This window comes from Telmatherina bonti (assembly GCF_933228915.1).
Source record: "Telmatherina bonti genome assembly, chromosome: 2".
Lineage (NCBI taxonomy): Eukaryota > Metazoa > Chordata > Actinopteri > Atheriniformes > Telmatherinidae > Telmatherina > Telmatherina bonti.
In genome coordinates this window covers 3538690-3564729 of record NC_136620.1, presented here as the reverse complement: position 1 = coordinate 3564729, position 26040 = coordinate 3538690, and the positions used below count along the sequence as shown (strand labels likewise).

The 26040-nt window shown below is 47.5% G+C and overlaps 1 protein-coding gene across 6 annotated transcripts in view; it reads right to left on the bottom strand.

The window, feature by feature from the left end:
* Window positions 1-14395: 14395 nt before the first annotated feature.
* phaf1 (phagosome assembly factor 1) overlaps window positions 14396-26040 on the bottom strand; it is a 49915-nt gene continuing 38270 nt past the window's right edge. For 5 of the 6 annotated variants that reach the window (XM_079260244.1, XM_079260245.1, XM_079260246.1 and 2 more), the window contains 7 exons: window positions 25568-25651; window positions 25121-25203; window positions 24994-25037; window positions 24865-24914; window positions 17445-17503; window positions 16835-16907; window positions 14396-15864 (listed from right to left, as the gene is read on the bottom strand). In XM_079260244.1, the coding sequence (XP_079116370.1) occupies window positions 15769-15864; window positions 16835-16907; window positions 17445-17503; window positions 24865-24914; window positions 24994-25037; window positions 25121-25203; window positions 25568-25651 (489 nt within the window). In that variant the 3' untranslated portion in view covers window positions 14396-15768. The remainder of the gene's footprint in view (window positions 15865-16834; window positions 16908-17444; window positions 17504-24864; window positions 24915-24993; window positions 25038-25120; window positions 25204-25567; window positions 25652-26040) is intronic. The other variant, XM_079260249.1, reaches the window with a different exon arrangement.

Below are 26040 nucleotides of genomic sequence, written 5' to 3'. Positions count from 1 at the left end.
TGTTTTACAGACTACATAGACTACCAGGTCTACAGACTCTACAGACTACATAGACGACCAGGTCTACAGACTACATAGACTACCAGGTCTACAGACCACATAGACTACCAGTTGGTCTACAGACTACATAGACTACCAGGTGGTCTACAGACTACATAAATTACCAGGTCTACAGACTACATGGACTACCAGGTCTACAGACTACATAGACTACCAGGTGTTCTACAGACTACATAGACTACCGGGTCTACAGACTACATAGACTACCGGGTCTACAGACTACATAGACTACCAGGTGGTCTACAGACTACATAGACTACCAGGTCTACAGACTACATAGACTACCAGGTGTTCTACAGACTACATAGACTACCAGGTGTTCTACAGACTACCAGGTCTACAGACTACATAGACTACCAGGTCTACAGACTACATAGACTACCGGGTCTACAGACTACATAGACTACCAGGTGTTCTACAGACTACATAGACTACCAGGTCTACAGACTACATAGACAACCAGGTCTACAGACTACATAGACAACCAGGTCTACAGACTACATAGACTACCGGGTCTACAGACTACATAGACTACCAGGTGTTCTACAGACTACATAGACTACCAGGTGTTCTACAGACTACATAGACTACATGGTGTTCTACAGACTACATAGACTACCAGGTCTACAGACTACATAGACTACCAGGTCTACAGACTACATAGACTACCGGGTCTACAGACTACATAGACTACCAGGTCTACAGACTACATAGACTACCGGGTCTACAGACTACATAGACTACCGGGTCTACAGACTACATAGACTACCGGGTCTACAGACTACATAGACAACCAGGTCTACAGACTACATAGACAACCAGGTCTACAGACTACATAGACTACCAGGTGTTCTACAGACTACATAGACTACCAGGTCTACAGACTACATAGACTACCGGGTCTACAGACTACATAGACTACCGGGTCTACAGACTACATAGACTACCAGGTCTACAGACTACATAGACTACCAGGTGTTCTACAGACTACATAGACTACCAGGTGTTCTACAGACTACATAGACTACCAGGTCTACAGACTACATAGACTACCAGGTCTACAGACTACATAGACTACCGGGTCTACAGACTACATAGACTACCGGGTCTACAGACTACATAGACTACCAGGTCTACAGACTACATAGACTACCAGGTGTTCTACAGACTACATAGACTACCAGGTGTTCTACAGACTACATAGACTACCGGGTGTTCTACAGACTACATAGACTACCGGGTCTACAGACTACATAGACTACCAGGTGTTCTACAGACTACATAGACTACCGGGTGTTCTACAGACTACATAGACTACCGGCTCTACAGACTACATAGACTACCGGGTCTACAGACTACATAGACTACCGGGTCTACAGACTACATAGACTACCAGGTGTTCTACAGACTACATAGACTACCAGGTGTTCTACAGACTACATAGACTACCGGGTCTACAGACTACATAGACTACCAGGTGGTCTACAGACTACATGGACTACCAGGTGTTTTACAGACTACATGGACTACCAGGTCTACAGACTACATAGACTACCAGGTCTACAGACTACATAGACTACCAGGTGGTCTACAGACTACATAGACTACCAGGTGGTCTACAGACTACATAGACTACCAGGTCTACAGACTACATGGACTACCAGGTCTACAGACTACATAGACTACCAGGTCTACAGACTACATGGACTACCAGGTCTACAGACTACATAGACTACCAGGTCTACAGACTACATAGACTACCAGGTGTTCTACAGACTACATGGACTACCAGGTCTACAGACTGCATAGACTACCAGGTCTACAGACTACATAGACTACCAGGTCTACAGACTACATAGACTACCAGGTGTTTTACAGACTACATAGACTACCAGGTCTACAGACTCTACAGACTACATAGACGACCGGGTCTACAGACTACATAGACTACCAGGTGTTTTACAGACTACATAGACTACCAGGTCTACAGACTCTACAGACTACATAGATGACCAGGTCTACAGACTACATAGACTACCAGGTCTACAGACTACATAGACTACCAGTTGGTCTACAGACTACATAGACTACCAGGTGTTCTACAGACTACATAGACTACCGGCTCTACAGACTACATAGACTACCGGGTCTACAGACTACATAGACTACCGGGTCTACAGACTACATAGACTACCAGGTGTTCTACAGACTACATAGACTACCAGGTGTTCTACAGACTACATAGACTACCGGGTCTACAGACTACATAGACTACCAGGTGGTCTACAGACTACATGGACTACCAGGTGGTCTACAGACTACATGGACTACCAGGTGGTCTACAGACTACATGGACTACCAGGTGGTCTACAGACTACATGGACTACCAGGTCTACAGACTACATGGACTACCAGGTCTACAGACTACATGGACTACCAGGTCTACAGACTACATAGACTACCAGGTCTACAGACTACATAGACTACCAGGTGGTCTACAGACTACATAGACTACCAGGTCTACAGACTACATAGACTACCAGGTGGTCTACAGACTGCATAGACTACCAGGTCTACAGACTACATGGACTACCAGGTCTACAGACTACATAGACTACCAGGTCTACAGACTACATAGACTACCAGGTCTACAGACTACATAGACTACCAGGTGTTCTACAGACTACATGGACTACCAGGTCTACAGACTGCATAGACTACCAGGTCTACAGACTGCATAGACTACCAGGTCTACAGACTACATAGACTACCAGGTCTACAGACTACATAGACTACCAGGTCTACAGACTACATAGACTACCAGGTCTACAGACTACATAGACTACCAGGTGCTTTACAGACTACATAGACTACCAGGTCTACAGACTCTACAGACTACATAGACGACCGGGTCTACAGACTACATAGACTACCAGGTGTTTTACAGACTACATAGACTACCAGGTCTACAGACTCTACAGACTACATAGACGACCAGGTCTACAGACTACATAGACTACCAGGTCTACAGACCACATAGACTACCAGTTGGTCTACAGACTACATAGACTACCAGGTGTTCTACAGACTACATAGACTACCAGGTGTTCTACAGACTACATAGACTACCGGGTCTACAGACTACATAGACTACCAGGTGGTCTACAGACTACATGGACTACCAGGTGGTCTACAGACTACATGGACTACCAGGTCTACAGACTACATGGACTACCAGGTCTACAGACTACATGGACTACCAGGTCTACAGACTACATAGACTACCAGGTCTACAGACTACATAGACTACCAGGTGGTCTACAGACTACATAGACTACCAGGTGGTCTACAGACTACATAGACTACCAGGTGGTCTACAGACTACATAGACTACCAGGTGGTCTACAGACTACATAGACTACCAGGTGGTCTACAGACTACATGGACTACCAGGTCTACAGACTACATGGACTACCAGGTCTACAGACTACATAGACTACCAGGTCTACAGACTACATAGACTACCAGGTGTTCTACAGACTACATGGACTACCAGGTCTACAGACTGCATAGACTACCAGGTCTACAGACTACATAGACTACCAGGTCTACAGACTACATAGACTACCAGGTGCTTTACAGACTACATAGACTACCAGGTCTACAGACTCTACAGACTACATAGACGACCGGGTCTACAGACTACATAGACTACCAGGTGTTTTACAGACTACATAGACTACCAGGTCTACAGACTCTACAGACTACATAGACGACCAGGTCTACAGACTACATAGACTACCAGGTCTACAGACCACATAGACTACCAGTTGGTCTACAGACTACATAGACTACCAGGTGGTCTACAGACTACATAAATTACCAGGTCTACAGACTACATGGACTACCAGGTCTACAGACTACATAGACTACCGGGTCTACAGACTACATAGACTACCGGGTCTACAGACTACATAGACTACCGGGTCTACAGACTACATAGACTACCAGGTGGTCTACAGACTACATAGACTACCAGGTCTACAGACTACATAGACTACCAGGTGTTCTACAGACTACATAGACTACCAGGTGGTCTACAGACTACATAGACTACCAGGTCTACAGACTACATAGACTACCAGGTCTACAGACTACATAGACTACCAGGTGCTTTACAGACTACATAGACTACCAGGTCTACAGACTCTACAGACTACATAGACGACCGGGTCTACAGACTACATAGACTACCAGGTGTTTTACAGACTACATAGACTACCAGGTCTACAGACTCTACAGACTACATAGACGACCAGGTCTACAGACTACATAGACTACCAGGTCTACAGACCACATAGACTACCAGTTGGTCTACAGACTACATAGACTACCAGGTGGTCTACAGACTACATAGACTACCGGGTCTACAGACTACATAGACTACCAGGTCTACAGACTACATGGACTACCAGGTCTACAGACTACATGGACTACCAGGTCTACAGACTACATGGACTACCAGGTCTACAGACTACATAGACTACCAGGTCTACAGACTACATAGACTACCAGGTGTTTTACAGACTACATAGACTACCAGGTCTACAGACTCTACAGACTACATAGACGACCGGGTCTACAGACTACATAGACTACCAGGTGTTTTACAGACTACATAGACTACCAGGTCTACAGACTCTACAGACTACATAGATGACCAGGTCTACAGACTACATAGACTACCAGGTCTACAGACTACATAGACTACCAGTTGGTCTACAGACTACATAGACTACCAGGTGTTCTACAGACTACATAGACTACCGGCTCTACAGACTACATAGACTACCGGGTCTACAGACTACATAGACTACCAGGTGTTCTACAGACTACATAGACTACCAGGTGTTCTACAGACTACATAGACTACCGGGTCTACAGACTACATAGACTACCAGGTCTACAGACTACATAGACTACCAGGTGGTCTACAGACTACATAGACTACCAGGTCTACAGACTACATGGACTACCAGGTCTACAGACTACATAGACTACCAGGTGGTCTACAGACTACATAGACTACCAGGTCTACAGACTACATGGACTACCAGGTCTACAGACTACATAGACTACCAGGTCTACAGACTACATAGACTACCAGGTGTTCTACAGACTACATGGACTACCAGGTCTACAGACTGCATAGACTACCAGGTCTACAGACTACATAGACTACCAGGTCTACAGACTACATAGACTACCAGGTGTTTTACAGACTACATAGACTACCAGGTCTACAGACTCTACAGACTACATAGACGACCGGGTCTACAGACTACATAGACTACCAGGTGTTTTACAGACTACATAGACTACCAGGTCTACAGACTCTACAGACTACATAGACGACCAGGTCTACAGACTACATAGACTACCAGGTCTACAGACCACATAGACTACCAGTTGGTCTACAGACTACATAGACTACCAGGTGGTCTACAGACTACATAAATTACCAGGTCTACAGACTACATGGACTACCAGGTCTACAGACTACATAGACTACCAGGTGTTCTACAGACTACATAGACTACCGGGTCTACAGACTACATAGACTACCGGGTCTACAGACTACATAGACTACCAGGTGGTCTACAGACTACATAGACTACCAGGTCTACAGACTACATAGACTACCAGGTGTTCTACAGACTACATAGACTACCAGGTGTTCTACAGACTACCAGGTCTACAGACTACATAGACTACCAGGTCTACAGACTACATAGACTACCGGGTCTACAGACTACATAGACTACCAGGTGTTCTACAGACTACATAGACTACCAGGTCTACAGACTACATAGACTACCAGGTCTACAGACTACATAGACAACCAGGTCTACAGACTACATAGACTACCGGGTCTACAGACTACATAGACTACCAGGTGTTCTACAGACTACATAGACTACCAGGTGTTCTACAGACTACATAGACTACCAGGTGTTCTACAGACTACATAGACTACCAGGTCTACAGACTACATAGACTACCAGGTCTACAGACTACATAGACTACCGGGTCTACAGACTACATAGACTACCAGGTCTACAGACTACATAGACTACCGGGTCTACAGACTACATAGACTACCGGGTCTACAGACTACATAGACTACCGGGTCTACAGACTACATAGACAACCAGGTCTACAGACTACATAGACAACCAGGTCTACAGACTACATAGACTACCAGGTGTTCTACAGACTACATAGACTACCAGGTCTACAGACTACATAGACTACCGGGTCTACAGACTACATAGACTACCGGGTCTACAGACTACATAGACTACCAGGTGTTCTACAGACTACATAGACTACCAGGTCTACAGACTACATAGACTACCAGGTGTTCTACAGACTACATAGACTACCAGGTCTACAGACTACATAGACTACCAGGTCTACAGACTACATAGACTACCGGGTCTACAGACTACATAGACTACCGGGTCTACAGACTACATAGACTACCAGGTCTACAGACTACATAGACTACCAGGTGTTCTACAGACTACATAGACTACCAGGTGTTCTACAGACTACATAGACTACCGGGTGTTCTACAGACTACATAGACTACCGGGTCTACAGACTACATAGACTACCAGGTGTTCTACAGACTACATAGACTACCGGGTGTTCTACAGACTACATAGACTACCGGCTCTACAGACTACATAGACTACCGGGTCTACAGACTACATAGACTACCGGGTCTACAGACTACATAGACTACCAGGTGTTCTACAGACTACATAGACTACCAGGTGTTCTACAGACTACATAGACTACCGGGTCTACAGACTACATAGACTACCAGGTGGTCTACAGACTACATGGACTACCAGGTGTTTTACAGACTACATGGACTACCAGGTCTACAGACTACATAGACTACCAGGTCTACAGACTACATAGACTACCAGGTGGTCTACAGACTACATAGACTACCAGGTGGTCTACAGACTACATAGACTACCAGGTCTACAGACTACATGGACTACCAGGTCTACAGACTACATAGACTACCAGGTCTACAGACTACATGGACTACCAGGTCTACAGACTACATAGACTACCAGGTCTACAGACTACATAGACTACCAGGTGTTCTACAGACTACATGGACTACCAGGTCTACAGACTGCATAGACTACCAGGTCTACAGACTACATAGACTACCAGGTCTACAGACTACATAGACTACCAGGTGTTTTACAGACTACATAGACTACCAGGTCTACAGACTCTACAGACTACATAGACGACCGGGTCTACAGACTACATAGACTACCAGGTGTTTTACAGACTACATAGACTACCAGGTCTACAGACTCTACAGACTACATAGATGACCAGGTCTACAGACTACATAGACTACCAGGTCTACAGACTACATAGACTACCAGTTGGTCTACAGACTACATAGACTACCAGGTGTTCTACAGACTACATAGACTACCGGCTCTACAGACTACATAGACTACCGGGTCTACAGACTACATAGACTACCGGGTCTACAGACTACATAGACTACCAGGTGTTCTACAGACTACATAGACTACCAGGTGTTCTACAGACTACATAGACTACCGGGTCTACAGACTACATAGACTACCAGGTGGTCTACAGACTACATGGACTACCAGGTGGTCTACAGACTACATGGACTACCAGGTGGTCTACAGACTACATGGACTACCAGGTGGTCTACAGACTACATGGACTACCAGGTCTACAGACTACATGGACTACCAGGTCTACAGACTACATGGACTACCAGGTCTACAGACTACATAGACTACCAGGTCTACAGACTACATAGACTACCAGGTGGTCTACAGACTACATAGACTACCAGGTCTACAGACTACATAGACTACCAGGTGGTCTACAGACTGCATAGACTACCAGGTCTACAGACTACATGGACTACCAGGTCTACAGACTACATAGACTACCAGGTCTACAGACTACATAGACTACCAGGTCTACAGACTACATAGACTACCAGGTGTTCTACAGACTACATGGACTACCAGGTCTACAGACTGCATAGACTACCAGGTCTACAGACTGCATAGACTACCAGGTCTACAGACTACATAGACTACCAGGTCTACAGACTACATAGACTACCAGGTCTACAGACTACATAGACTACCAGGTCTACAGACTACATAGACTACCAGGTGCTTTACAGACTACATAGACTACCAGGTCTACAGACTCTACAGACTACATAGACGACCGGGTCTACAGACTACATAGACTACCAGGTGTTTTACAGACTACATAGACTACCAGGTCTACAGACTCTACAGACTACATAGACGACCAGGTCTACAGACTACATAGACTACCAGGTCTACAGACCACATAGACTACCAGTTGGTCTACAGACTACATAGACTACCAGGTGTTCTACAGACTACATAGACTACCAGGTGTTCTACAGACTACATAGACTACCGGGTCTACAGACTACATAGACTACCAGGTGGTCTACAGACTACATGGACTACCAGGTGGTCTACAGACTACATGGACTACCAGGTCTACAGACTACATGGACTACCAGGTCTACAGACTACATGGACTACCAGGTCTACAGACTACATAGACTACCAGGTCTACAGACTACATAGACTACCAGGTGGTCTACAGACTACATAGACTACCAGGTGGTCTACAGACTACATAGACTACCAGGTGGTCTACAGACTACATAGACTACCAGGTGGTCTACAGACTACATAGACTACCAGGTGGTCTACAGACTACATGGACTACCAGGTCTACAGACTACATGGACTACCAGGTCTACAGACTACATAGACTACCAGGTCTACAGACTACATAGACTACCAGGTGTTCTACAGACTACATGGACTACCAGGTCTACAGACTGCATAGACTACCAGGTCTACAGACTACATAGACTACCAGGTCTACAGACTACATAGACTACCAGGTGCTTTACAGACTACATAGACTACCAGGTCTACAGACTCTACAGACTACATAGACGACCGGGTCTACAGACTACATAGACTACCAGGTGTTTTACAGACTACATAGACTACCAGGTCTACAGACTCTACAGACTACATAGACGACCAGGTCTACAGACTACATAGACTACCAGGTCTACAGACCACATAGACTACCAGTTGGTCTACAGACTACATAGACTACCAGGTGGTCTACAGACTACATAAATTACCAGGTCTACAGACTACATGGACTACCAGGTCTACAGACTACATAGACTACCGGGTCTACAGACTACATAGACTACCGGGTCTACAGACTACATAGACTACCGGGTCTACAGACTACATAGACTACCAGGTGGTCTACAGACTACATAGACTACCAGGTCTACAGACTACATAGACTACCAGGTGTTCTACAGACTACATAGACTACCAGGTGGTCTACAGACTACATAGACTACCAGGTCTACAGACTACATAGACTACCAGGTCTACAGACTACATAGACTACCAGGTGCTTTACAGACTACATAGACTACCAGGTCTACAGACTCTACAGACTACATAGACGACCGGGTCTACAGACTACATAGACTACCAGGTGTTTTACAGACTACATAGACTACCAGGTCTACAGACTCTACAGACTACATAGACGACCAGGTCTACAGACTACATAGACTACCAGGTCTACAGACCACATAGACTACCAGTTGGTCTACAGACTACATAGACTACCAGGTGGTCTACAGACTACATAGACTACCGGGTCTACAGACTACATAGACTACCAGGTCTACAGACTACATGGACTACCAGGTCTACAGACTACATAGACTACCAGGTCTACAGACTACATAGACTACCAGGTCTACAGACTACATAGACTACCAGGTGTTCTACAGACTACATGGACTACCAGGTCTACAGACTGCATAGACTACCAGGTCTACAGACTGCATAGACTACCAGGTCTACAGACTACATAGACTACCAGGTCTACAGACTACATAGACTACCAGGTGCTTTACAGACTACATAGACTACCAGGTCTACAGACTCTACAGACTACATAGACGACCGGGTCTACAGACTACATAGACTACCAGGTGTTTTACAGACTACATAGACTACCAGGTCTACAGACTCTACAGACTACATAGACGACCAGGTCTACAGACTACATAGACTACCAGGTCTACAGACCACATAGACTACCAGTTGGTCTACAGACTACATAGACTACCAGGTGTTCTACAGACTACATAGACTACCAGGTGTTCTACAGACTACATAGACTACCGGGTCTACAGACTACATAGACTACCAGGTGGTCTACAGACTACATGGACTACCAGGTGGTCTACAGACTACATGGACTACCAGGTCTACAGACTACATGGACTACCAGGTCTACAGACTACATAGACTACCAGGTCTACAGACTACATAGACTACCAGGTGGTCTACAGACTACATGGACTACCAGGTCTACAGACTACATAGACTACCAGGTGGTCTACAGACTACATAGACTACCAGGTGGTCTACAGACTACATAGACTACCAGGTGGTCTACAGACTACATGGACTACCAGGTCTACAGACTACATGGACTACCAGGTCTACAGACTACATAGACTACCAGGTCTACAGACTACATAGACTACCAGGTGTTCTACAGACTACATGGACTACCAGGTCTACAGACTGCATAGACTACCAGGTCTACAGACTACATAGACTACCAGGTCTACAGACTACATAGACTACCAGGTGCTTTACAGACTACATAGACTACCAGGTCTACAGACTCTACAGACTACATAGACGACCGGGTCTACAGACTACATAGACTACCAGGTGTTTTACAGACTACATAGACTACCAGGTCTACAGACTCTACAGACTACATAGACGACCAGGTCTACAGACTACATAGACTACCAGGTCTACAGACCACATAGACTACCAGTTGGTCTACAGACTACATAGACTACCAGGTGGTCTACAGACTACATAAATTACCAGGTCTACAGACTACATGGACTACCAGGTCTACAGACTACATAGACTACCGGGTCTACAGACTACATAGACTACCGGGTCTACAGACTACATAGACTACCAGGTGGTCTACAGACTACATAGACTACCAGGTCTACAGACTACATAGACTACCAGGTGTTCTACAGACTACATAGACTACCAGGTGGTCTACAGACTACATAGACTACCAGGTCTACAGACTACATAGACTACCAGGTCTACAGACTACATAGACTACCGGGTCTACAGACTACATAGACTACCGGGTCTACAGACTACATAGACTACCAGGTGTTCTACAGACTACATAGACTACCAGGTGTTCTACAGACTACATAGACTACCAGGTGTTCTACAGACTACATAGACTACCAGGTGTTCTACAGACTACATAGACTACCAGGTCTACAGACTACATAGACTACCGGGTCTACAGACTACATAGACTACCAGGTCTACAGACTACATAGACTACCGGGTCTACAGACTACATAGACTACCGGGTCTACAGACTACATAGACTACCGGGTCTACAGACTACATAGACAACCAGGTCTACAGACTACATAGACTACCAGGTGTTCTACAGACTACATAGACTACCAGGTCTACAGACTACATAGACTACCGGGTCTACAGACTACATAGACTACCGGGTCTACAGACTACATAGACTACCAGGTGTTCTACAGACTACATAGACTACCAGGTCTACAGACTACATAGACAACCAGGTCTACAGACTACATAGACTACCAGGTGTTCGACAGACTACATAGACTACCAGGTCTACAGACTACATAGACTACCAGGTCTACAGACTACATAGACTACCAGGTCTACAGACTACATAGACTACCGGGTCTACAGACTACATAGACTACCGGGTCTACAGACTACATAGACTACCAGGTGTTCTACAGACTACATAGACTACCAGGTCTACAGACTACATAGACTACCAGGTGTTCTACAGACTACATAGACCACCGGGTGTTCTACAGACTACATAGACTACCGGGTCTACAGACTACATAGACTACCAGGTGTTCTACAGACTACATAGACTACCGGGTGTTCTACAGACTACATAGACTACCGGGTCTACAGACTACATAGACTACCAGGTGTTCTACAGACTACATAGACTACCAGCTGATCTTCCTGCCAGTAAAATGAGACGGCCTATTATGTTTAAGAGAATTACCCATAGTGCTCCAGTCCTCCGTTGCCTGGCAACTACTTATGACAACTTCATCTAATTACTTATCCCATTCTTTCACAAAAAGACACAAAAATAGTTTTAAAATGACAGGACAGGTGCCAGTAATTTAACTTTGATTTCCTTTTCCTTTGTGTGTAAATGAGCAACATGAGGCGGTTTAGACGAGACATTATTTTCTAATTCTGGTTCAACAGAAAGATTTTTTAAAAAGCAAACAAATATGATAAAATAATAATTGTTACATTACTCACTAAACTAATGTTCTTTTAATACTTTGATGTTTTCACTCCAGCCCATTTTTAATTATTGTTCCTTATTCCAGTCTGCAGTTATCTGAGTGACTGGAATAAATTCAGCCTTTTCTTTAATGAAAGGAGACGAAGGCATCTGAGGACGACTGGAATGAAATCCATTGTGGTAACTGGACACAGAGTCCTCCCAGCTTGTAAGCTGGGACAAATATGTGTGTATATACCATAGACCATATAAGAAAGATGGACGGAGATTCTGGATTTTATGGGTTTAATGAGCTGGCTGTCTCCATACAAGGCTGTTCCAACTAAAATAAATGTTTTAACTGGTTGAAACATCCCATTTTCTGCTCATACAGACTGCTCTGGGACAAGCAACGCCATGTCGGAGACAGCTGGCACAAAGCAGCAGGTGGTTTATTTCTTCACCTGAACCTTCATGCTTGCATTGACATGAAAACTGACTTAGTCGTGTCTCAAAACAGAAAAATTTTAAGTAAAAAGTGCCAACTAGCCCTGCCCCCCCCCCCCCCCCCCCCCATGAGGCCTTTCTGAGAAATAAAACCCTCTCACATTGTCTCACATCCACAATTTATTTTAATTTTCTGTTTGCACACATAGAAGATGGACAGTGAGCATCTCAGAGCATTGGAGTTGTCCCGAGGTCAGTGAATGCAACTCTTGGACAAACACACAGGGTTTATTGCCTCTTTTCCAGTGGACATGCTGATAAAACTGCGGATTCACAAATTTACCCATGATATAAAACGCCCCGTTTCCAGAGACGGGATTAAATCTGAAACTAAGAGGACAGACATGCCGAACCGACAGGACCAGGCAGCTTTCAGCCCGTCGCCATCGCAACGGGACCAGGCAGCGTTCAGCCCGTCGCCATCGTAACTAAGGGGAGCATTAGGCTTCAATCCTTCGCTCATGAAAAAGACACAATCATTGGATGCAACTCTTGCCGGATTCGACGTGTCCAACACCCCAGCAGCTTCTTCCTGAAACACCAGATGTGGCCCAGACGTCCCGTGTCTCTACCGGGACGGAAGGCTGCGGCCCGGGTCCCGTGTCTCTACCGGGTCGCCGAGGCTGCGGCCCGGGTCCCGTGTCTCTACCGGGACGCCGAGGCTGCGGCCCGGGTCCCGTGTCTCTACCGGGTCGCCGAGGCTGCGGCCCGGGTCCCGTGTCTCTACCGGGTCGCCGAGGCTGCGGCCCGGGTCCCGTGTCTCTACCGGGTCGCCGAGGCTGCGGCCCGGGTCCCGTGTCTCTACCGGGTCGCCGAGGCTGCGGCCCGGGTCCCGTGTCTCTACCGGGTCGCCGAGGCTGCGGCCCGGGTCCCGTGTCTCTACCGGGTCGCCGAGGCTGCGGCCCGGGTCCCGTGTCTCTACCGGGTCGCCGAGGCTGCGGCCCGGGTCCCGTGTCTCTACCGGGTCGCCGAGGCTGCGGCCCGGGTCCCGTGTCTCTACCGGGACGCCGAGGCTGCGGCCCGGGTCCCGTGTCTCTACCGGGTCGCCGAGGCTGCGGCCCGGGTCCCGTGTCTCTACCGGGACGCCGAGGCTGCGGCCCGGGTCCCGTGTCTCTACCGGGTCGCCGAGGCTGCGGCCCGGGTCCCGTGTCTCTACCGGGTCGCCGAGGCTGCGGCCCGGGTCCCGTGTCTCTACCGGGTCGCCGAGGCTGCGGCCCGGGTCCCGTGTCTCTACCGGGACGCCGAGGCTGCGGCCCGGGTCCCGTGTCTCTACCGGGTCGCCGAGGCTGCGGCCCGGGTCCCGTGTCTCTACCGGGTCGCCGAGGCTGCGGCCCGGGTCCCGTGTCTCCACCGGGCCGCCGCCTCGGCGTCCCGGGTCCTGTGTCTCTACCGGGACACCGAGGCTGCGGACCCACATGTTGGAACAGAAGATAAAAACAGACGATCATCTCTGGCTGAATGATCGAAGCGACAGGGACGAAGAGAAACTACGGAGATAAAAGAGGGAAAATGCGTGTTTAGAAATGGAACCAGAGCAGGAAGTCGGCTTTACTGGAACTACATTTATGTCGTCCATTTTACACAGCAACTCAACAACCAATCAAATTGCCCCAATGTCAAACCAATCACGGACAGAGCTGAGCGAAGCTTGTACTGGTCTCTAAAAGTAGTTGATGGATCAATAAAAGTGTACTTTTACACTTTAGATGAAGCTTGGGTCCCGTCTCTGACTGGTTGGGGAGCGGAGGCAGCGGACTGGTCTCCTTCAGGTCTGTAACATGGGACATTGACAGGAATACGCTACTTTTAGTTCTCTTTTTGCATAAGAGAAACATCTGCACGATGCAGAAAGGGAGGAAGATGGCGGACCAGCGTGCCAGAGGTGACAGCGGTCAGCGCCAACGCAGAGACAACACGCCGTTTTCTCTCTGGACCGCCTCCACGTGCCCGGTCTCTGAGGTCATCAAGAAGAAAGGTGTTTTAGTGAAAATGTAAACATGGGTGACACACATGGTTGCCATGGCGACCCAGTATCCCCAATATGAAGAAAGCGCAGCAATGGGGTTAAAAGCTGCGCTGCTGTAGCAAATTATGTTACCATGGAAACAGCCAAACAGAAACGTCCTTTAGTTGCAATTTGTTGAAACAAACAGGAGACACTTCGACCCATCAGAGGACCGTGATGGAAGTCACCTTCCCACGTTCAGGTCTGGACTGGTCTGGGTTCTGCAGCTGAGGTGGGAAGACTGGGCTGGCAGGGTTGCCATGATGTCTCTGGACTCGTCCTGGTTTCAGAGAACCAGTTTCTCATAGAAGTCTCTTGTCCTGGTCTCAGGCCCCGACGTCTCTTTCCAGTCTCTTGCTCTGGGTCTCTTGTCCCGGTTTCTGTGGCTCTGGGGGACAGTGGTCTGGATGGGAACAAGAAGCAGCTTAGCTGAACACCACGGTTCCAAGGAGCCACGGGCAGCTCTCAGCTGTCCAAAACTCTTCTGCCATTTCTGGAAGGGACTTGGAACCAAAGAGGGAAACTGGAAACACGGGATGGACTGAAGTGTCAGAGTCGATTCTGATTTTGGATTATTTATTCAGTCAGTAGAAAAAGTAGATTTGGGCCGGGCCGGGGTTCTGGTTACTGGTTCAGTGGGAACTGCCGCTGGAATCAGGTCGGGCTTGAGTGGCGGTCCGTGGAGCACCGTAGAGCGTCACTGATGCGATGTGGTTGTTCTGCATCACCTGAAGAAGAAAAACTTGTCAGTTGCTCAGGTGTTTGTTTCCCTACTGCAACACCTAACACCTGCAGGATACCGGTTCTGATCCCTGGTCTAACACCTGCAGGATACCGGTTCTGATCCCTGGTCTAACACCTGCAGGATACCAGTTCTGATCCCTGGTCTAACACCTGCAGGATACCGGTTCTGATCCCTGGTCTAACACCTGCAGGATACCGGTTCTGATCCCTGGTCTAACACCTGCAGGATACCGGTTCTGATCCCTGGTCTAACACCTGCAGGATACCGGTTCTGATCCCTGGTCTAACACCTGCAGGATACCAGTTCTGATCCCTGGTCTAACACCTGCAGGATACCGGTTCTGATCCCTGGTCTAACACCTGCAGGATACCGGTTCTGATCCCTGGTCTAACACCTGCAGGATACCGGTTCTGATCCCTGGTCTAACACCTGCAGGATACCGGTTCTGATCCCTGGTCTAACACCTGCAGGATACCAGTTCTGATCCCTGGTCTAACACCTGCAGGATACCGGTTCTGATCCCTGGTCTAACACCTGCAGGATACCGGTTCTGATCCCTGGTCTAACACCTGCAGGATACCGGTTCTGATCCCTGGTCTAACACCTGCAGGATACCGGTTCTGATCCCTGGTCTAACACCTGCAGGATACCGGTTCTGATCCCTGGTCTAACACCTGCAGGATACCGGTTCTGATCCCTGGTCTAACACCTGCAGGATACCGGTTCTGATCCCTGGTCTAACACCTGCAGGATACCGGTTCTGATCCCTGGTCTAACACCTGCAGGATACCGGTTCTGATCCCTGGTCTAACACCTGCAGGATACCGGTTCTGATCCCTGGTCTAACACCTGCAGGATACCGGTTCTGATCCCTGGTCTAACACCTGCAGGATACCAGTTCCAGAGGACAGGAGAGGAATGAAAATCTGCAGATGTGTTTGTGATGAACTGACCTCAAAGATCATCCTCTGCAGTCCGAAGCAGAACGTGGAGCCAAATGGGTTGGTGTTGTTGGCTGAGGAGGACCTGGCAATCAAACGTGAATAGTTTATTGTTCCAGCGCAGTGCTGGCTTATTGTCACGGGTGGCGTCCGTCACTGGTCATGTCTGGTACTAGTCACATTTGTTACTAGTCATGTCTGTTACTGGTCCCATTTGTTTACAGTCACCTGTTACTGGTCACATGTGTTACTGGTCACGTCTGTTACTGGTCACATGTGTTACTGGTTACATCTGTCATTGGTTACATCTGTCATTGGTTACATATGTTACTGTTCACATGTTACTGGTCCCATTTGTTTACGGTCACTTTTTAATTGTTAATCTTTACAAAATCTAACAGACTTTCTTCTCACATAATTTACAATATATCAACATCATCGCAGCAGCTGACCAGAGGTCCTGCTATCTGATGAAATGCCCGGGGCACCATGTGGACGAGTTGGATTACACTTGTTTACTGGATGTAATGCTATGTTTGCTACTTTCTACACTCAGAAGAGATTCTGCAAAAACAGAAAAAAAAAATCTGCTCTGGTCTGATTCTGGACCTCATCTCCTTACCTGTGGAGCACCACGGGTTTTTCCATGGGATGACCCAGCAGCTCCTGAATCTGATCCCACTGAGAGATAAAGTGGACATAAAAACATGTCATTTATCTGAACAGAAAGATTCTGCATGAAGAAAACAGGTTTGCACAACACAGTTGGAGGAGTTTTCTCATTCCATCATGAGACACAGCTGAACAACCTGAGACGCATTGCTCTCCTCATGCAGGTTCCGTCTCAAACTAGCTGGCTTGCTAGCTCCTTTACCAACTCTCCTGAAACAACACGTGTGTGAAGGAGTTTTCCAGGTGGGGGTGGTGAGCTGTCTGTCTGCTCTGAGAGGGAGCTAGTAAATCACATGTATGCACCTAAAATGCTGCTGTGACTCAGGATACAGCTGTTTAATTCAATTCAACTTTATTTGTATAGCGCCACTTCAAAACAATGTTGTCACAGGGCACTTTACATACACGAATCAACATATACATAATAACATACACATACACATAATGTACTTGATGTTAAAGCTTTGGGGATACAGAGTATATTGTATACGGCTAAATGTACATACATCTGAATGTATATACAGCTACTGTATATACATGCAAAATCTACTGTTCGAAGATCAGGCAGAGGGGAGCCCGCATGTCCTGAGGGGACGCTTCCGGCTGGATAAGTTCAAGACTCATGGGCCAGAGGGAGACCGATGTGTCTGGCGGTTCTGTCCTCTGAGGACGTGGAGGATGTTTACATCTTTGGATTATTGGTGATCGGGATTCTGCTGATTGGCGCTGTTGGAGTTCTGATCTACCTGAAGACCCGTGAGATTCTGGCAACAACTGGCAGGCTGCCTGAATTCTGCAACGATATGGGCTGAGCTTGCAGTGCACAGACTCTTGCGTTGACCGGACTCGACTGTAAGCAGGATGCTAGTTTAGCCCAGACTGGTCATCTTGCGCCGGTCCCAGAGTTGGAATCCATAATAACATGGAGAAGATGTCTGCTAGGATTGGTGGAAATTGACCCCCCCATTCGGCTGTTTGGAGCTGCCAGCTTGAGACCCGCTATGGAATCAAGGCCGAGGGCAAACTGTTTTCCTCGCCTGGAACCCAAACAACAATCATATCTGGATTTAGCTTCCCAGCGGCCTTAGGTCAGTGCAACCCCCCGAGAACGGAAGAAGAGATATTCACAGACGCTCTGTCCCCCTCCTCAACCACCCCCGGCCCCTCCCACATGACTCACCGCCTCCCTGGACTTTGTGTGTGTGTGTGTGTGTGTGTGTATATATTGTTTGAGTTTGTGCTTAAGTGTATGAGGTTTTTTTCCCGTCTCTCCGGACTGTGCATCTAGTGGCGCGGTGCCAGGATCTCTGCAGTCATTTCTTGCCTATCAGGAAAAGCACTGCAGTGGGCAACCACAGTTTGGAATCAAGGAGGTGAGCCCCTCACCTCCCATGCCTGATACATTACTCTATTCAGCGCAGTGTTTGATCATCCTCCACAGGGAAGTGAAAGAGAGAGGTTGCTACAGCTACAGCAGATTATGCCTCGACTTCCGTACTCTTGCTGCAGCTAGTGGGTGGAATGAACCTGCCCTTCTCGCTGCCTTCCGTCGAGGTTTGAGGGCAGACCTCCAAGAAGAATTGGCGTGTTGTGAGGAGGGCAATTCATTAGATGCCTACATGCACATGGCTATCAGACTGGATGGGCTGTAGCGGGAGAGAATGTCTTGGGCTCGACTCTCCTCATCTTGGTCTGATGAGCAGACCCAGGAACCAACACAGCTTGATGCCGCTCGACTTCCAGCGGAGACACGCCGCCACCGATTGGACCTGGGATTGCATCTATGTTGTGGTGAGAAAGGCCATCCAAGGTCCAACTGCCCCAGACATCCACCACGCCACCATCCTCACCGGCAGAGAGAGGCACACCCCTCCGCTACATCAACCATGGTGAGTGCCTCCAACTTCCACCCCTACGCACACTCCATGTTCACGATTCCTGTTGTGCTGCTGCATACAGGTGATGTTGTCTTGTCTTCAGCAGCATTGATAGATTCTGGATCAGCAGGGGACTTTATCTCGGCTGCGCTGGTTAAAAAACTAAGAGCAAGGACCATCCCTCAAGCATCCCCCATCGCAGTACGAAGCATTGATAGTAAAGGGATAGGGAGGGGTACAGTCCACTCCCATCCAACTCACCATGGAGCCAAACCACACCGAGAGAGCAACCATTTTTGTTCTCACTAAGTCCCTTCAACTCCTTATCCTGGGACTTCCCTGGCTTCAACGACATAAACCAACTATACACTGGAAGGAGAGAGATATAAGCTCCTGGTCCTCCCAATGTTGTGAGCACAGTGGGGTCCTCTCCTGCTCAGCAACCACCATCAAGAGCCCAGACTTAGCTTCCGCTGTGCAGATTCCAGCAGAGTATAATGACCTACGTTTGGTGTTCAGTAGGCAGAAAGCTACATGTCTTCCTCCACATCACCCCTAGGACTGTGCCATTGACCTCCTGCCAGGTTCCACACCACCCTGGAGTCGAGTGTATCCTCTGTCCCACCCATCCACATCTCCAGCCTCCTCTAGTTTCTTCTTTGTTAAGAAGAAAGATGGTGGACTAAGGCCCTGTATCAATTATCGGGGTTTGAATGCCATCACTGTGAAGTACAGATACCCACTCCCACTAGTGCCCAGCGTCATCGAACAGCTGCATGAGGCCAGATGATTCACTAAACTGAACCTACGCAGTGTTTATAATCTGGTGCACATCAGACAAGGTGATGAGTGGAAGGCGGCTTTCAGCACAACCTCTGGACACTTTGAGTAGTGCGTAATGCTATATGGGCTAGTTAATGCCCCAGCTGTGTTCCAGGCGTTCATTAATGATGTACTGTGGGACATATTGGGAAGGTACGTAATTGCCTATATTGATGATATACTAATCTATTCTCCACCTCTCGCATGTTCAGCATGTGCGTCAAGTACTAAGATGGCTGATACAACATCACCTGTAAATCAAGGCATAGAAGTGGATCGTCCACACGCAGAGGAGGAGCCGCTGTGAGGAGGGCAATTCATTAGATGCCTACATGCCTACAGACCATATCCTTCCAAGGATATGTCATTGGTCCCAGTGGGGTGAAAATGGTGGACAAAAAGGCCAGTGCAGTGATGTCATTGCCGTCACAGCCACAATAAAGGACTTCAAAGCTTACTGGGTTTTGCAAATTTCTATCAGCACTTAATCCGGAACTTCAGCTCTGTCGCTGCCCCTCTCTCGGCTTTACTGCAAGGTGAGCCCACTAAGCCGCGCTGGACACCTGAGGCTCAAAACGCCTTTGATGCCCTGAAGGCCAAGTTCACCACAGCACCACTTCTGCAGCTCCCCAATCTAAAACAAGCTTTTGTAGTTGTTACAACCCAGACTCTGCTAGGGCAACTGAGCTGTACAAAAGAAAGACTTGTGGCAAGGTGTACAAATGGACAAATACAGATTTATTGTCCAATGGGCGATGACGAGGCAAGAAATGGTCTCTAGATTGCCAAACCAAAAGCAAAACAAGCTCATAAAGCAGTTCTCCAAACAAAAGCAGCACCAGTTTAACTATTCAAAAAAAAACTAACAGATGTAACACTACTGGATTTTACAGCCACAAAGAAGATTTAAGAACTACGAAACAGAACAAAACAAGAGAAAACAATGCAGCTCTATCAAAGTCCTCTAGGAATACAATAGTTAAAAGTCACAACGCAAGCTGAGGGCAGACCACTACTCAGCCAGTGGTTGCCGTTGTATGAAGGACTCCTGGTGTCTTTTAAGTCCTGGCGATTAGTGGAATCAGCTGAGCTTGGAGCTCCAATTACCCAGTGAGCAGGCTGGAGATGAGCAGGTGACAGAAAGGACCAATCCCAGCCAGGAGGCAGCAATCAGAGCTGTGTTTGAGCAGGAATCCCAGCTGAAGGTTATCAGAATTAGTAGGCTGAAGAGCAAGAAAACAGGCAGCTGTAACAGTAGTAGAGGTTGATGCTTCGGATACTGGAGTTGGTGCAGTTTTTTTTTTTTGTTTTTTTTTTTTTTGAGTTGGTGCAATTGTTGCAACAATCAGGGGAGCCAGCTAAACTCCATCTGTGTGCTTTCTTTTCCAAGAAATTAACCCAAGCAGAGAGAAACCATGACGTGGGCAACAAGGAGCTGCTGGCAGTAAAGTTGGCGCTGGAGGAGTGGAGACACTGGCTAGAGGGTGCCACATACCCATTTACTGTGTCACGGACCACCGCAACCTGGAGTACATTAGGGCAGCAAAACAGATGAACACTCGCCAAGCCAGGTGGACACTTTTCTTTACTTGTTTTGACCAGTTAATACAGTGGGCACACACGTCCCTAGATTCCGGACATCCTGGCGTCCGGCGTACCATCCACACACTACAAAGCAGATACTGGCGGCCCCACCTGGCCCAGGATGTCAGGAGGTATGTGATGTCATACGCACTCTGTGCTACAACAAAGTCCCCTAGTCAGCCTCCTGCAGGGAAGTTGTTGCCCTTGCCTGTACCACAACGACCCTGGTCTCATTTGGCTGTGGACTTTATCACGGACCTTCCACCTTCACAAGGGTACACAATCATTCTTGTGGTCGTGGACAGATTTAGTAAATCATGTTGGTAGATCCCATTTCCTGCCTTTTCAACAGCTCTCCAGGTTGCAGAAGCTCTCTTTCATTCGGTCTTCCGGGTGTATGGCCTACCTGAGGACATTGTGTCAGACCGAGGGCCTCAGTTCATCTCTAAAGTGTGGAAAGCCTTCCTTGGCAAGCTCGGAGTGACAGCCAGCCTCACATCGGGCTATCACCCAGAGGCTAATGGGCAGGAACAGCGCACCATTCAGGAACTGGGAAGGTTTCTCCGGACACACTGCCACAACCATCAGCAGGACTGGGCAAAATTCTTACCTTGTGCTGAGTATGCGCAAAATTCACTCCGCAATGCTTCCACTAAGTTCTCCCCTTTTCAGTGTGTCCTTGGATATCAGCCTTCCCTCAGTCGTTGGAACACCATGGCCACTGGTGTACAGGCAGTTGACGACTGGGTTCAAGACGGCAGAACGAGTCTGGGCAGAGTGCACATGTCCATGTTCGCAGGGCCCTACGCACACAGAAGATGGTGGCCGATCAATGCTGCCGGGACACTCCTAATTATCAGCCTGGGGATAGGGTGTGGTTGTCCACCAGAGATCTTCGCCTCCGCCTGCCTTGCAGGAAACTGAGCCCACGGTTCATAGGACCCTTTTAAGATTCTCCAGAAGGGTTAATGAGGTTTCATTGACTTTGCAACTGCCCTCACATTACAGGATCTCACCGACATTTCACATATCTCTCCTCAGGCCAGTGGTTCCCGGCCCGTTAGCTGATGCAGTGCCTTCGGAGACACCTCCGCCAGCCCTGGACATCGAAGGGTCCCCTGCCTACCTTGTTCGAGAGATTCTGGATTCCAGGCGCCTGCAGGGTCATCTCCAGCATCTAGTGGACTAGGAAGGGTATGGCCTGGAGGAGAGGAGCTGGGTGCCCAGGGAGGATGTCCTGGACCACAGCCTTTTAGCGGAATTCCACTGCGCTCAACTGAACAAACAGGCTCTGCGGCCTCAGGGCCGTCCTCCCGGCCGGGCTCCCAAGGAGGTGTGCCAAAAGGGGGGGGGGGGGTATGGTACGTACTGTAACGTCCTCTCCTCCTCCTCCTCTCCAACGCTCCGCATCACCAGCCTACTAATCACCAGTCTGCAGCTTGATACCAAACACCTGCGCATCGGCTCATCATTCTCACCTGATCACAGCCGGCCATCTCTCACTCAGTGTGGTTTCACTGCTCTGATTGCAGTCCTCACTGCGTACCAGCAGCATGCTCCACAGATCCTTGTCGCTCTTCTGAACAGACGAGGAGGAACTTCCTAGGTTCATTTCGCCGTCTCAGCGACACCTTCTTCTTTTTGTGAATAAACTGTTACGACTCGCACCTGCATCCTCCTTCTGTGTGCTCTCTGACGTGACACCAACCAGAACCACCACTATGACTGGTTTCAACATTAATAGTTCTAAAATAGCCTGTCTCTGGCTTGTTTCTTCTGGTGGACATTAAACTCTAGAATGAATCTTGCACAGTTTTTTTTCTATGAACATCACAATCTGTGTTGGAGCAATCAGAGTTAGGATGGAAGATTCCTGCATCAACCAGCTGGGAAAACGTGTCCTCTGAAATTTAGACATCCAGTAAAACCTTTCTTGAATCAAGCTGAAAATGTCTGTGATGGATTTTTTTGTTCTTTCCATACGCCTCACCCATAGACTGTATATATGAAGATGGGCGGAACCTCCGTGACGTCACCCGTAGGTTTCTGAAGAGCTGAATTGAAGCTCGGTGGGCGGTTCCTACCATCACCATCTTGGCAGGGGCATGTGTGTCGTCTCACCCGGAAAATACAAATATGGGCAAAGAGGTGGAGCTGAGAGGGGGGCTGTGAGCGTCATGGTGGATGATTGACATCGAGTGAACTCCGAGCTTTCTGTAGCTAAGAGCTAACCTGGAGATAACAGGAGCTAACCAGCTAACAGAGGTAAGCGGGCTAAAGCTAAGTCATGTCAGCTAAAAACCGCGGTTGTTCTACGTTCTTCTGACTTGAAACGGGAGATCGGGTACCTGTCAATCAAAAGTACACGGCCCTAAATATGCCAAACTTTGAGATTAAATTACTTTTAAACGGGCGAGTTAGAAAAAAATTCACTCCCCCCACAGTTGTCATGAAGGTAAACCTGACCTATTAAACCTAAAATGGATTTTGGACCAGGCTGTAAACATGTTTATTTCTGCTGTAAACATGCTTAATTCTGCTGTAAACATGTTTATTTCTACTGTAAACATGCTTAATTCTACTGTAAACATGCTTAATTCTGCTGTAAACATGTTTATTTCTGATGTAAACATGCTTAATTCTGCTGTAAACATGTTTATTTCTACTGTAAACATGCTTAATTCTGTTGTAAACATGTTTATTTCTACTGTAAACATGCTTAATTCTGCTGTAAACATGCTTAATTCTGCTGTAAACATGCTTAATTCTGCTGTAAACATGTTTATTTCTGATGTAAACATGCTTAATTCTGCTGTAAACATGTTTATTTCTGATGTAAACATGCTTAATTCTGCTGTAAACATGCTTAATTCTGCTGTAAACATGCTTAATTCTGCTGTAAACATGCTTAATTCTGCTGTAAACATGTTTATTCCTGCTGTGAAGTTGGTCTTTTTAACATGGGAGTCTATGGGGATTCGTTCTGTTCTGCAGTTTTATGCACTTCTGCAAAGGCTTCACTTTTTACCGTCGGAGGCTCCGTCCATCTTTCATCTACGGTCTATGGCCTCATCGTTGCACACTGACCTTACTGTAGGTTGTTAGGATGCAGTCCTCCATCTGGGAATTGGCTCCTTCTGACAAACAGAGAAACATGAAGTTAGGAATCGTCCTCCAGCTGGTCCTGATGAGACCTATGACTGGAAACCGCCTCACCTCTTCTGATGATGAGTGGAATCTTAAAGTCACACCGATGATATCTGCCAGCAGATACAAAGAGACACAATGAAAAGCTGAAGCTCCCAGCAGAGGAGATAAGAAGCAGGGATGGCAGAGTCTTTACATGTTAAAGTTGTAATGTCCAGGGTAGTTGGTGTGGAGGACAAACTTCTTCACCAGGTGAGTCGTTGAGTCAAACAGAATATCCTAAGAAAGAAAACATCACTTAGTGGCACATAGACTCCTATTTTACCTCACTTTGCATGTTTAAACAGCTTCATGGAAAAGCCCAGAGAAAAACCAGAGCAAAATCAAAGGGAAAGCAGTGAAAGACCAAAAGGACCAAACAAAGACCAGAAGAAGACACAGCATCCACCTATCCTTTACCAGGTGCACCTGCTTAACCAGCCCATCACACGGCAGTATGAGGAGATGGTGAATAAGGTGGACCTGCTAGTGTGGATGATGGAAACACGAAGTGTGTGTCTTCACAGCTGCTTCCTGGCGTTGGGTTTCCAGATTTCCCAGCAGAAAGAGAACATATCTTGAGAAGCTGTCAGGCAGCACGTACCACTCCCAGGGTGAAGTAGTTGAAGAAGTAGTCATTGCACTTAGAGGGAACCTGCTTGTGAGGTGATGGAGAGTGGATCTTCATCTGAAACAAACACATGACACTTAGAGCAGCAAAGCAACACAAGTTTATCTATACACGACAGGTCTACAATGTGGTGCTTTCCACAGAAATCCAGAAGTACAAGAGAACGGAAGAAGATGGAACATAAAATATGGCAATGTTGACCTGATTTCCCTTAACCGTTTTAACATTTGGGTCTGGATCCATCACTACAGCCAGATCTCTGGTCTGGTTGGCGGTTTTTACTTCTGGATCCATCACTACAGCCAGATCTCTGGTCTGGTTCATGGTTTTTACTTCTGGATCCATCACTACAGCCAGATCTCTGGTCTGGTTGGCGGTTTTTACTTCTGGATCCATCACTACAGCCAGATCTCTGGTCTGGTTCATGGTTTTTACTTCTGGATCCA